Below are 12309 nucleotides of genomic sequence, written 5' to 3'. Positions count from 1 at the left end.
CGCCGCGTCTTTGCCCTCCTTCTTGTCTTCAGGCTTCTCCGCCGCCGAAGCCGCCTCGGAGGCTTCGTGGCCGCCGCCTGAGCATTCGGGCCCCGGCGGATCGCTCTTGCCTTCCGCCTTGCTGGCGTCCTGCTGCGCGGCGGCGGCGGCGGCGGACTTGAGCTCGTCGTTCTGGTGTTGCTGGTGGTGGAGATGGTGATGGTGGTGGTTCTGCACGTGATGGTGGTGGTGGTGGTGGTGGTTGTTGTTGTTGTTGTTGTTGTTGCCGCCGCTGCCGCTGCCGTGCAGGTGGTGCTGGCCGTGGCTGTGGTTGTCGCTCTGCACGGCCTCCGGCACCAGGCTGTGGATGGTGAAGGACGACTTGGGGATCATTTTGAGCTCTTTGCGCTCGCCCATGTCCAACATCACCGAACGGCGTCGGAAGTGTGCCGCCGAGCCGATCGACAGGACGGGAAAGGGAGGAAGGAGGCAAGGAAAGGGGGGGACGGCTGGAGGAGAGGGAAAGTGTAGCCCAACAAACTATTTCATGTTCGCTTTGGGGAGAAAAAAGGCAAACACACACTCAAACACGCACGCACGCATACAGACGTCCGTACGCGCACGGGACGTACGCGCGCGCGCACGCACACAAGGATAGGAGACAGATAGCAGCAATTAATTAGCGAGCCGCTGCGGCACGACGCATTGGTCGGCCCTTCGCGCCCGTCGGCCAATCAGCGCCGCGTGAACTCCGGCGCGCAGCCAATCGCCTCGCGCTGGTAAGGTGTCGCGCACGCGCACGCTGAAAGAAGTTGCCGCCCAGCGCGAGCACGACGGGGCCAAGTGTTTGCCAGGCTTTCGCTGCCGTTCGCGACGCGTCTCGTTCACCCGGAAGAAATGGGGCTGTGTCTGTTGCGGGCCTGGTGGGGGGGGGCTTGATTACGGGGAAGCAACGCTGCGGGGGCCGTGACGTAACCGTGGACACCCGCTTTACTTTGTCATTTCTTACAGTGGGGGAAACAAAAGGACTCGTTCCACAACACATGCTGACGTAGGCTTAGCGCGCATGCGCAACTTTCCAAAAGTTGGTATACCCCCCCCCCCAAAAAAAACAACCTCAAGTGCCAAAGTAAAAATTAAATTTTGCCATCAACGGAAAGAATAAGTACAGATGCGACTTCTTTGTAAAAATAAGAAGCTCCTAACTTTTGGACTTGGGTACTAAAGTAAAAAGTCAAAATTAATAGTTATTGTGTGTGTGTGTGTGTGTGGGGGGGGGGGTATAGATTCAACTCCTTGACTGAAAATAAAGTCAAAAGATACAAACTGAAATGCAAAAGTACAACAAATGAATTCACGTCAACGGAAAACAGTCGTACCGATTCAATCCCTTTTGCAAACTGTACATTTGAATCGAGTACAAAATTAAAAATGATGATTTTTCTGACTGTCCAGGATTAGTCCAACTGCAGGGGTTGAAAAACGTAGAAACGAGCCAATTTTTATTCTCGACTACAAAGCATAGAGAGCTATTAGAAATCTGTTTTCAAACGTAGCGAGTAAAAGTCAAAAGTCTCCCGAAAAAAGAAATCCTCGAGCGGAGGACAGATACGACAAAAGCGTACGGCAAGCGAAACGACAAGTCGGAACGTGAACTGCAATCCAACAAATATTCAAAGAGTTGAATATTTGTTGGATTGCGATGACCACTTCCTGCTTCCTGTTTGTCAGCTTCCTGTTCCGCTCCGCTCCTTCCACCGTCAACGTTCCCCCGCCGACTCGGAATGCCGCGATAACACACACATTTTTGTCTTTTTTTTGGGGGGTGGGGGGGAACACACCGCCGATGACTGGATGACGACAAAGGTGAAAGTTTCCTGAAGATGACCTTTGACCCGCAGCAGGATGTTCCTCATTAAGTGAGGAGCCGGCTGTCAATCAGCCAACGCCGTCAAGTGTTGGAAGAACATTTCAAGCAACTTAACAAGGCTTCCAAAAAGACCCGCGTCGTGGTTCAGTGAAGGACATCATCCAGTCTTTGGGTCAAGTCTCTGGATTAGGTCTTTGTGTTCGGTTTTCTGCTCAAGTCTTCGCAAGTCTTTGTATTCTCTCGTCTTACGTCCAAACGCCAAGTCTTCATTGAAGTCTCCGTGAAATCTTTGCGCGATGCGTTCACGTTCAGAGGCGGTGCCGCTCCACGCCGGCCGTCCCTGACGATTTGGTGACCCGAAGGTGAGCGCGTGCACCTGAGATTTGGCTGGCTTTGATCGAGGTGAGCTGCGGGCAGATTCTGAGCTCCGCCGGCACGTGGGGTGGACGTCGTCACATTTCATTCCTAAATATGACCACGGCGTGACTCGAACCGCGCGAAGTCGATTTATGGAGCTCATTCCGATTTCTTGTAGAATTCTTCGAACAGGTCACTGGTGGGCGAGATTCATGCCCGCGATGGAGCGAAGGCCTCTTCCTGACTGCTCCCGTCTCCAAAAACGCCACCGGTGCGCAACTGCGCTGCGCACGGAACCGGCTCCCTTCGTGGGAAATCTGTGTGCGGCATTCAAGTTTGACTTTGGTGTGGATGTTTTTTTTTTTTAAGGCTCCACAAACGTGACGTTTTGAAAGCAAGTCTCGGTGTGAAGTCTGCTCCAGCGGTTCCTTCCCGTTTTGCTTTTTTTTTTTCCCAACCGGGGTGTCCTCTGCAGTGAGACAACAGCGCTCCCCAGCGGCCTAAAGAACAACTTCACAATGTCTGCTCATCGCCATTTTAAAATCCAAACATGAACGTCAAATGTTCCTCCACATATGTAAACGAACAGGCAGACGTGACTTTTTCAATCAAGATTTTCACCACCGTGATCATCTGAAGTTTAAATAATCATGTTTCTGTCATTAAGAAAAAAAAAACAATTCTATTTTTCTCTCTCATATATATATATATATATATAATTTTTTTTCCCAGCGGTTGGAATGTACTCGTTGCTTTTGTGGCTTTTAGTAGCTAAAAATGGCTTTTAAATATCTCAATGCAAGTGTGTTTGCGTTTTTTTTTTAATGGTGATTCGGGAGCTTTTGCAAAGGAAGACACTGACATCTCGTGGCCAAAAGGCGAACTACACCCCCAAGTGGAATGGCACGCGAGGTTCGTTGGTTGCAATAAGTGATGCAAAAAAAAATTGGTGGGATACGAGAAACAATGACGTCATCAAACACATGACAGAGATATCGATTGACAGTCGGGATCGGCTCCGGCACGGACGAGAAAGATGGATGGATGCGTGCGCGCACACGCGGCGTCAGGTGCGATTGGGCAGGGACAGGAAGTCACCTCGCTTCTCAGGAAGTTGACGGCGACGGCATTGTTCTCCAGGAAGCTAACACTTGGGCGGTGTCCGGTGTCTTCCGGCCGACGGCTCAGAAGCCCTGAGCACGTGCACATGAATGACGTTGACGGTAATATTAGCCGAGGCTAGCCAGGAAGCTAACAGCCGCACTTAAGCATGTCAAGCACGAGTTTGGCATGTTTTGACGTTTCCTCTCAAGATGAATTGTGGAAGGTTTCCGGAAGAGGCCGACGGGAAGTGGAGCCGAGGCGCTCAGAGGTCGCCCGCGCTTCCCGCCAGTCTTCCGCAACCTCCCGTTGGCACGCGGGCGTGTGCTCAAAAGTGTCCTCGAGACTTTTGTGTTGACATTTGGGAATGATTTGATGATATCGTCGGCTTCCACGTCCGCCATTCGGATTGTGCGCCGCTCTCGTGCGGAAGCGAACGCTCGCAGAGGGCAAACGGGATCGCGTACGGCTTATGAGCTGTTGGGACTTTTTCGCACCGCTGGTTTCACTTCCAAATAAAGCTCCAGTTTCGGTCGCTGGACTTCGAGCTGTCAGCTTTGCTCGCACGTTGAATCCGACCGCGGGCTTCCCGTGTGGAATTTGCACGTGACACTTCGTGGAGTCAGGCGGCTCTTCGGCTTCCCCCGCAGACATTGGGACTTGAGGTCGCGGCTATCGGACGCGGTGAACGTTGTGGACCTCAAAGCATTTCGGAGGCCGTTCTTGGGTCGATCCGGACCGCTTTTCAAATGTTGCGGCACTTGTTTTTTTTTGTTTTTTTTTTAGGCAGACAGCAAAATTCAGGTTTGCAAACCACCGTAATGCCGAACGGACGGCGGCGGCGCCTCGCTGCGGATTTGAGATCGAAAATTGAGCCGAGGCAGCCGAGGGCTCTTTTATTAGGAGGGAAGGTAACGCCAACGCCTTGTACGGCGTTTGAGCACTGCATCGTTCAAAGGTCGCGATTGTAGCGCTCGATGAAACCAGCTGGCCGGCATCACTTTGAGGTTGACTCGCAAACTTGAAAAACGAAAAAAAAAAAACAAAAACCACCCCAAAACCAGCATGGTCTTGAGTTTTGGTGCCGGTCTTGCCGGCGTCACCGGCGACTAGCGCGGCAACAGTCGCGTGCGGCTGGCTTCGCGGTCACCGGCACAGCAAGACCCGCCAATAAGCCGTGCCCCCGGGGACAAGCCGTGGCGTCCGGGTGGGCAGTGGGCTGGAGTGACCAGTTGGTGGCAGCGGTGAGCGGCGGAGCAACGACCGCGCGTTGTGGTCTTGCTACTCGGTTGGGAGCGACCGAAGCTTTGGCAGTTTTCAAACTTGGCTTGCCTTTGTTGCTGGTCGACCAGAAAAACGTCCAAAAAAAAAAAAAAGACAGAAACCAAGTCATGTTTTTTTTTTTTTAAAGCAGGGCAAGAAATGGGGCTCAGTTTCAAAACGGTTTCTGGCCTGAATGTGAGCAATTGCCATGCTCCGAAAGAGCTTTTGAATGTCATGCAGGCATGTCCAGCTCCAGAGCTGTTTGCCCCCCCCCCCCAAAAAAAAAAACCCCACCAGAGCGAATTTTGAAGGCAGTCCTAAACTTTCAGGCCACGGGCAAATGCCGCAGCCTTTCGTTGTGGGTCGCGTGGCAAAGAAAAGCATGCAGGATACGTTCTAGTCCTCGGCGCGGTCGTACGCGGCCTCGGCGTCGGGGTGCTTGCGGTGGGCGGGCGGCACCAGGTGGCGGGGCAGCTCGGCCGGCAGCTCGTAGCCCTCCAGTTTGACCTTGATGAGGTGCTGGGCCAACGCAAACTCTTGGTCGTCCAGGCTGCCGTCCTGGTCGCAGTCGGCCAGCTTCCAGATCTTGCCCAGCACGGTGTTGGGCAGCCGCGAGTTCATCATCTCCTTCTTGGCGTTGACGCCGCTGATCTTGCCGTTGACGGGCATGAGCGTGTAGAAGATCTCGTCGTAGCGGTGCTTGTCCCGGCTCACGATCCAGTCGTCGCCGGCGTCGGCGCCGGCGCTGATGCCCTCGCCGTAGCCGCGGCCGAAGGGGCCGTCCTGGGAGCCCTCGAAGGCGCCGCCCGACACCATGGCCGGCGGCGCCTTGGACTCCTCCTCGCGGATCATCGTCATCAGCCCGGCGATCTTGGACGCCAGCATCTTGTCCACCGACTCGATCAGCTTCATCTTCAGCGACGGGAACTTGCCGAAGTCGTAGTGCTGCAGCATGTCCTGCGAGAGGAGACGGGCGGCCGCGCGCGGCCCGGGAATCGCTTGTGATCACAGAAACGGCAATTACGGACCGCGGGTGTCAAACCGCCGGCCCGGGGGCCGAGTCGGGAAAATCATTCGACGCCTTCAGGCCCGTGATTCTTCACGTCACAACTTCAAAGCGGCTGGCGTTATCAATCGTCGCGCGGAGAGATCGCAAGGGCTCGCGGCTTCCGTGGTCAGGCACGTACCTGCATCTTGGTGACGTTGGGAAAGTCTCCGGGGCTGATGTGGTGCTCCCTCTGCAGGATCGCGTAGATCTCCGGCAGCCTCAGGATCAGCTCCTCCTTCTTCTTCTCGCGCCCGAACAGCGACGGCATCTCCTTCTTCAGGTAGCTGATGATGTACGCGTGCACCTGCGGAGAACACGCCGCTCGCTCAGAGGTCATCTCCCGACCGGGGAGGAGGCGGCGACGGGCCGGCGCCGGCCCGAGATGGAGCGGAGGCGGCGACGTCCTCCCGGCCGGCGCTTCTTGGCAGGGAGGAAGGAAGCGCGCCGTGCGCGGCGCCGCAAATAGAAAAGGGCGGCGGCCAACTCGCGGCGGCCGAAGAGACGAAGAGCAGGAACCCGCTGATGACCCGTCGGCAGTCGGGCCGCATAGCGTGCATTCCGTGAGCATTTCCAAGGGCGGGCGCTTCATTCCACAGGTGGGGGCAGGGGTGGGGGGGGGCGGGGGCACGACTCAGACTTCAAGACCCCGCCAGCTCCACATTTATTTCCAAATACATGAGACAGACTGAGAACTGTGTCGGAGTCAACTGGAGCCACGATAGCGTGACGCAGTTTGGTTTTCTGCATCCTTGGCTGTGGACTTCGATGCCCCCGAAATTTCAGATCGTGCGGCCGCTTTAGAGTGCCTCGTTATCTGCCCGAGTGTGTAAAGCTAGCACAGGAAGGTATAAGGGTTGTTTTTTTTTCTCCTGAACAAAGTTCGATTTGTCAGCTGACGTGCGGCCGCTTTAGAGTGCCTCGTCGTCGCACATGAGTGCATGCATACGACAGAGGCGAAAATACAAGGAGTGCAACGCAACGTTGTATTGCTTTATTTTAAGATGACTCGACAGCCCGAGTGTGGCTTGGGGTGGCAGCATTAGAGTGCCTCATTGTGGCACACCACAGAGCGAAGGCGGAAGAGCGAGGGGTGGGCACAAGAAACACGTTAGATGAAGTCAAATTAGTTTTTCCCGGGTTATTTGATTGGCAGTTGACAGACCGCAATGCTCGCTTTTTTTTGGGGGGGGGGGGGGCACAGGGGGCTGTCGTCGTCACTCTCATCTCAGACTTACGGATTTCAGCTCCCACCTCTGATTAATTCCCAGCCTAGGAGGCCACTTGCCGTCTCACCTTGGCCAGCCGAGCCCTCTTGATGAGATCGTTGAGTTTCCGGAGCGCCGCGTTCCTCGGGAGACTCTGGATGTCTTTGAAGAGGTCCTGGGACTCGGCCTCAAAGAGACGTCTGAGGGCGAGACGGAGACGGCGTGAAGCGGCGCCGCCGCGGCGGACGCGGCGGACGGGGACCAACCTGTTCTCCGTGTTCTGGAGGGGCTTGGCCCAAAAGGAACCCAGGTAGACCCGCACCACCTCCGGGGTGTTGATCACTTTGCCCAGCGACCACATGAGGGCGCCGTACACGCGCATCAGCTGCTGCGTGTCCACCTGCCAAAGGACGGCGCCCGGTGAGGGAGGGCGGGAGAAAGCGGCCATGGGGGGGCGGGAAGGGGGGGGCGCTGACCTGGTCGGCCTTGTTGAGGACCACCCTGATCTTGTCGTCTTGTCCTTTGAGGGCTCGGATGGCCTCGGAGAACTCGTCCGAGATGTCCAGTTTGTGGGCGTCGAAGAGCAGGATGATCCTGTCCACCCGCTCGCCGAACCAGCGCAGAACCTCGGCAAAGTCGTAACCTGCGCGCAAAGGACGCCCGAGCGTTTGCGCCGACGTACTTCCCGACGCCCGAACGTCAATTTTGGACCACGGCTTCCCGCGGGCGCCGACGTTGCGCGTTCAGGGTGTCGCGTTCCCGCGGTCGGCGCAAACGAGTTGACCGTGGCGGGCGTTGCTCAAGTGTCTCTTCATCAATAAATCAAGGCCACGCGACAAAAGACGAGGCCCCCTGGTGTCGGTTTCCTTCTGCGGCTCCAAGTCACGCGTGCGCGCGTGCGTGTGTGTGTGTGTGTGTGTGTGTGTGTGTGTGTGTGTGTGTGTGTCTATGACAGGATGACCGGCTGGTGACTTCGCAGGTTCCATTTCCCCTTTGACGGGAAATGCCTTGGCTCCAACAATCTTGCTTCCTCTTTCCAGGGTTGCGAAAGCAAATCACGTGGCGACGCTCGACTGTGTGTTGATTCAAAAGTAAAAAAAAAAAAAAAAAAAAAGAGCCTGCGGCCGGCGGTGTGGCGTCCCGAGACGCGGGGGTCAAATGTCAAGGACCGCTTTCAACTTGTGAGGTCATCGCTCTCGCGACGGACGGCGAGGTCGGGCGGCTGGGCTCGGGTCACGTGACTCCATTTTGGGACTTTTTGGGATTCGTCACGGGCTCAAAACGTTTCCATGTGGCGGAAGCCACCCCCCCTCCTCCTCCCCCCAACCCCACCATGACTCCACCCGCCCTGCGGAGGCCTCTCACTGGTGATGTCATCCAGGCCAGAGAGCAGCGCGCTTGGACCGCACAGCCCCTTTTCAGGCGTTGCTTCAATGTTGCCGCGCTGAACGAAAGGTAGCGAGCGGACGAAATGGACCGATATCGGAGGCGAGGGGGCGTCTGCGTGTCGGGGGTGGGGGTCGTCGCAGTACAACAAGTGCCCCCCCGGCCGCTGGCCCTGATGCCGTCAGCCGGCCCCCTTTTCGAGGCATCGAGTTGAGTTGCGACCGTCGGTCAGCGCGTGTGACGGAAGAGCGAAGGACTGCACGCACCTCTGCTGATGCGCTGCTTCTCCCCGGACAGGATGCCCGGCGTGTCGATGATGCTGATGCTCTGAAGAACCTGATTGGGCATCTGAGAGCAAATGAACCTGAAGGCACAAGCACAGCAAGGGCAAGTCTCTGAGTGTCACTTTTATGATGTTGCCGCTCCACGGCGTCGTCTTTTTGAGCAAACGTTTGATTTTCCCAACAAAAATCCGGCAAAGAATTCACCCAAATTAACTCTTGGGGGGGGGGGGGTCAAAGTTGAACATGGACACCAACACGATTCTGAAGGCGTCCAGTCTGCTACACTTGGCCGGTTCATGTCTCATGGCGTTGTGGGAGGGTGGCGGGGGGGCACGGACCTTGAAAGGCAAAATGTTGCCAACTCCGATTCACAATCACATGTTGACCATAAATCCCGCGGCGGGCTGACAGGCGGGAAAAAACAAGACGGCTTTGCTGCCGGGTGTGACGCACAATCACTTCCCCCTGGAAACAATACCTACAATGGCTCATTGAGGGGGAGGGCGGGGGGGGGGGGCTCGATGGCACAAGACGGCCGAAGGAATTTTCATTTGGAGTAAAAAGTCAAATATTGATGTCAAAATCTTGAAGAAAACAAACACCAACATTGAACTTGGTTTCAAAGCCTTTAAGCCTGTTTCAATAGGCATCTTCGTTTTTAAATTGTCCCCCCGCCCCGCCCCCAAACCCCCAACCTCCACCCAGAGTGAATTTTGGTGTTGCACTTGTCTGCGGCGTTTACCTGTTGAGGAAAGAGTTTCCAAAGGCGTTGAGCTTCCTGAAGGGCTTCTTGGGGTCCACCACCAGCGCGTTGCCGGGGACCACCCCCTCGCTGTCGCCGTACATCACCGCGATGAAGCCGTCCGTGGTGGGCTCGGGTCCGATGCGCATGCCCGGAAAGTCCTGCTCCAGAAGGTACCTGCCGCCGCGGAAATCTTGTGTCAGTCGGACGTTCACTCAATACTCACATCTTCTTTATCTGCTGCCAAGAGCGAGTAGAACTTTGATGCGCTGAGACATCTCAACCGAGTGTTCATGCCCCGCCCACACACACCCCATTGCAATATGATTGGCTGTTGCACCCAGGCAAGACTGCCTACAACTCCAATGGGATTTCTAATCCTGCGCAATGAATTCAATTCCGATGTCAAGGCGCCGCCCTCCGCCATTTTGTGCCAGCGGCCAAAACGCGACCGGCAAACACGCTCACGTGAAAAAAAGCAATTCATTGAGCAGCGCTCTCGTCTGCGGGCGTCAAGCTTCGCCGCTCGGAGTGACGTCGACGTGCCGAGTCCCGTTCGCATGATTCATTTGGAAGCCTTCTGGTTCCCATGATTCAACGGCATTCCTCGGCACAGGGCGGGCCTCCGAAGCGGCGCGCAACTGCGGCTCGTATTTCTCTGCAGCTTGGATCTGCAAGTTGCGCGCTGCTCATATTTGAAAAAAAAAATTATAAAAATTCCCAAACACACTCGAGCACGCAGATGTGATCCCTTCGCTTCGTCGGCAAAAAAGACTCTTGACTTCCTGCGTCCCAGTCCAGCCACAAATTGTACTCGAGTAAGAGTACCGTTCCTTTAGAAGAATGCAAACTGAGTAAAAGTAAAAAGTACACTTGCAAATAATGTTTGGAGCACGCACAGAAGCATATATCGGGGGGGGGGGGGATGTGGTCTCGAACATCCTTCTTTCAGGCGCGATGAATATCCAAACTCATTTCCCATCCTTTGTTGTTGACATATTCATTGTTTGGGTGTTACCTCCTTATCGTTACTAACCGCGTAAAAGCGCAGATCAATTCCGGGTGAGGCGGACAGCACTCTGCCTCCCTTTGTACTTCCAAATGTCTCCATTGTGACACAAGCAAGGGGTTCTTATCTTATCTGTCCGAGTAGGATTTGCAATTGTTACGCCGAGATCAAAGTTGACTTTAACCGGCGTCTGCGTCGGTATGTGCCAAATTTATATCCGGGTCGCTATTTTTTTTATTTTTTTTTTTGTCCCTTGTTTGGTCTTGCGCTCAGGCTAATGCTAGCCTCAACTCCATGAGTAGCGTTCAGGGAGCAAAGGTCAAATCAGCGTCAAATGGTTTGCGTGAAAAGAAGGCCAAGATCTTTCTCACTGGGCCAGTTTTGAATGCCAGGATGCGATCGTTCGATCACCAATAATGTCACACTCGGCGTGACTGACGGATTTCTCAACCTGACTCTGATGTCAGCGCCTCGCCGGCCAGGAACCCTCGAGTCAAGTCCGCTCTCGAGGGCTGCGGTGTGGAGCCGCGTCCAGATTTTTTTGTCTCGTCGCATCCCCTCGGTGACAAATCCGTCCCGATCTGTAGCTAAATGTATTGTTTTTCCCAAAGTTCTCAGTAAATCAAGTTGAGCGGCCTTTGTCACCATCTTGTCTGGTGTCGCGGTATCGTCACGTCGAGCGCCGTCAGTCACAAGCGTTTGTGTTCAGTGCACACATGACATATGAAGCAAGCGCAGACGATGGAGGTGTCAACATCCTTAAGGGTATTAAAAAAAAAAAAAGGGGGGGGAACGCTCGGAGGTCATCGAGGTCCAAAGTGAGACCAATGTGTGAAAAGTTGACTTTGAAAAAAAAAACAAAAACGTGTTTTTACAGCTGCGAGATGGACTTTGACGAGGCGCCGCGGTCACGTGACTCCACCCCACAAACATGAAAGCGCGACCGCAAAAGCGTCCGATTGAGCCTCCGTTATTGGCGTCGCGTCGTCAATATGTTCGAATGTCGAATCGGACGTCGGGTCGAATTGGAAGACGGCGGGCGCGGGTTTGGTCAACACGCCGGCACCTCCCGTTCGCTTGCTTGCCACATCGCTTCCGAGTTGGCGAGCGCCGAGTTTCGCGGAAGTGCTCCGCCGAAGGGCCCCGCGCCATCCGAGTGAACTTCGGAGATTCCCTCAAAGCAAACGAGGGAGGCCTTTTTGGTTTTTTCTTTTGGGTCGTTTAAACGCGTGCGAGGCGAACGTTCGGACGCGGGCGTGTTGATCGGCGCTCCGTTCGCGGCCACGACGATTCGCTTCCCCGAGCGCGCTCGACGGGGCGCGCCTCGGTGGCCCCCCCACCTGATGAAGGTGGTCTTGCCGGTGGAGTACTGGCCCACCAGCAGCACCATGGGCTTGCTCTGGAAGTCGGCCGGCTCCAGGGCGGGCGAGTGGAAGTCGTGGAAGAGGTACGTCTCCTCGAGCGGCAGCAGCTTCTTGCTGTAGAGGCTCTGCAGCCCCTCGGTCACCGTTTGGTACATCTCGCCCTCCTTGTTGCGGCCGCCCTGCTCCTGCTTCACCCAACTGAACATCGCAAAGCGGCAGCAAAAAGCGGAAAAAAAAAAAAAAGGAGAAGCTCAGGCGCGACGGGGTACGAGTTCCCGGTTCCCTCCTCTTGTCGAGCTTTCCGCTGCCGGCTCGGAGGACGACTGCCTGGGCCACCTTTGGACGCGCGGAGGAGCCGCGGGCGTGCTCGCGCCAACAGTGCCGCCTCTGTGCGAGCGCTCTGCCCACCCGCCGACCTGCACGCGGGAGGGGCGAGTGGCCCCTCCCATCTCCGGCAAAAACAGAGGTGTAGATGCGTTCCGTGACGTTCACTTGCCCCCCCCCCCAACCCCATCAAACGAAAACATTGCATGTACGATGAGAGGTGGCGTCACGGAGGGAATGCATCACGTGGCACTTTGGACGACGTTCGGAATCGTTGCCCCCTTCAGGACGGGGCTGGGGGGGGGCTTTAAACGCATTTTCAGCCCGAGCAGAGCACGTTTTCTGAGTTTGAATATTTCTTCACGGGAATGAGATGT

The 12309-nt window shown here is 55.5% G+C and overlaps 2 protein-coding genes across 2 annotated transcripts in view; both read right to left on the bottom strand.

The window, feature by feature from the left end:
- foxg1a (forkhead box G1a) overlaps nucleotides 1–781 on the bottom strand; it is a 1569-nt gene extending 788 nt beyond the window's left edge. Inside the window, 1 exon segment of the mRNA XM_019877405.1 lies at nucleotides 4–781. Within this exon segment, the coding sequence (XP_019732964.1) occupies nucleotides 4–405 (402 nt within the window). The 5' untranslated portion in view covers nucleotides 406–781.
- Nucleotides 782–4926: 4145 nt separating this feature from the next.
- ehd4 (EH-domain containing 4) lies at nucleotides 4927–12026 on the bottom strand. Its single transcript, XM_019878946.1, has 8 exons — nucleotides 11585–12026; nucleotides 9236–9412; nucleotides 8476–8573; nucleotides 7300–7466; nucleotides 7090–7223; nucleotides 6912–7023; nucleotides 5758–5922; nucleotides 4927–5527 (listed from the first exon to the last, which is right to left on the bottom strand). Exons 1-8 carry the CDS (start codon nucleotides 11812–11814, stop codon nucleotides 4967–4969), a joined length of 1644 nt encoding a protein of 547 aa, XP_019734505.1. The 5' UTR covers nucleotides 11815–12026; the 3' UTR covers nucleotides 4927–4966.
- Nucleotides 12027–12309: the final 283 nt, after the last annotated feature.

Source organism: Hippocampus comes, unplaced genomic scaffold, assembly GCF_001891065.2.
Source record: "Hippocampus comes isolate QL1 unplaced genomic scaffold, H_comes_QL1_v1.1 scaffold295, whole genome shotgun sequence".
Classification (NCBI taxonomy): Eukaryota; Metazoa; Chordata; class Actinopteri; order Syngnathiformes; family Syngnathidae; genus Hippocampus; species Hippocampus comes.
The sequence above is the reverse complement of the archived record's forward strand: the minus strand, read 5'-3'. Positions and strand labels throughout refer to the sequence as shown.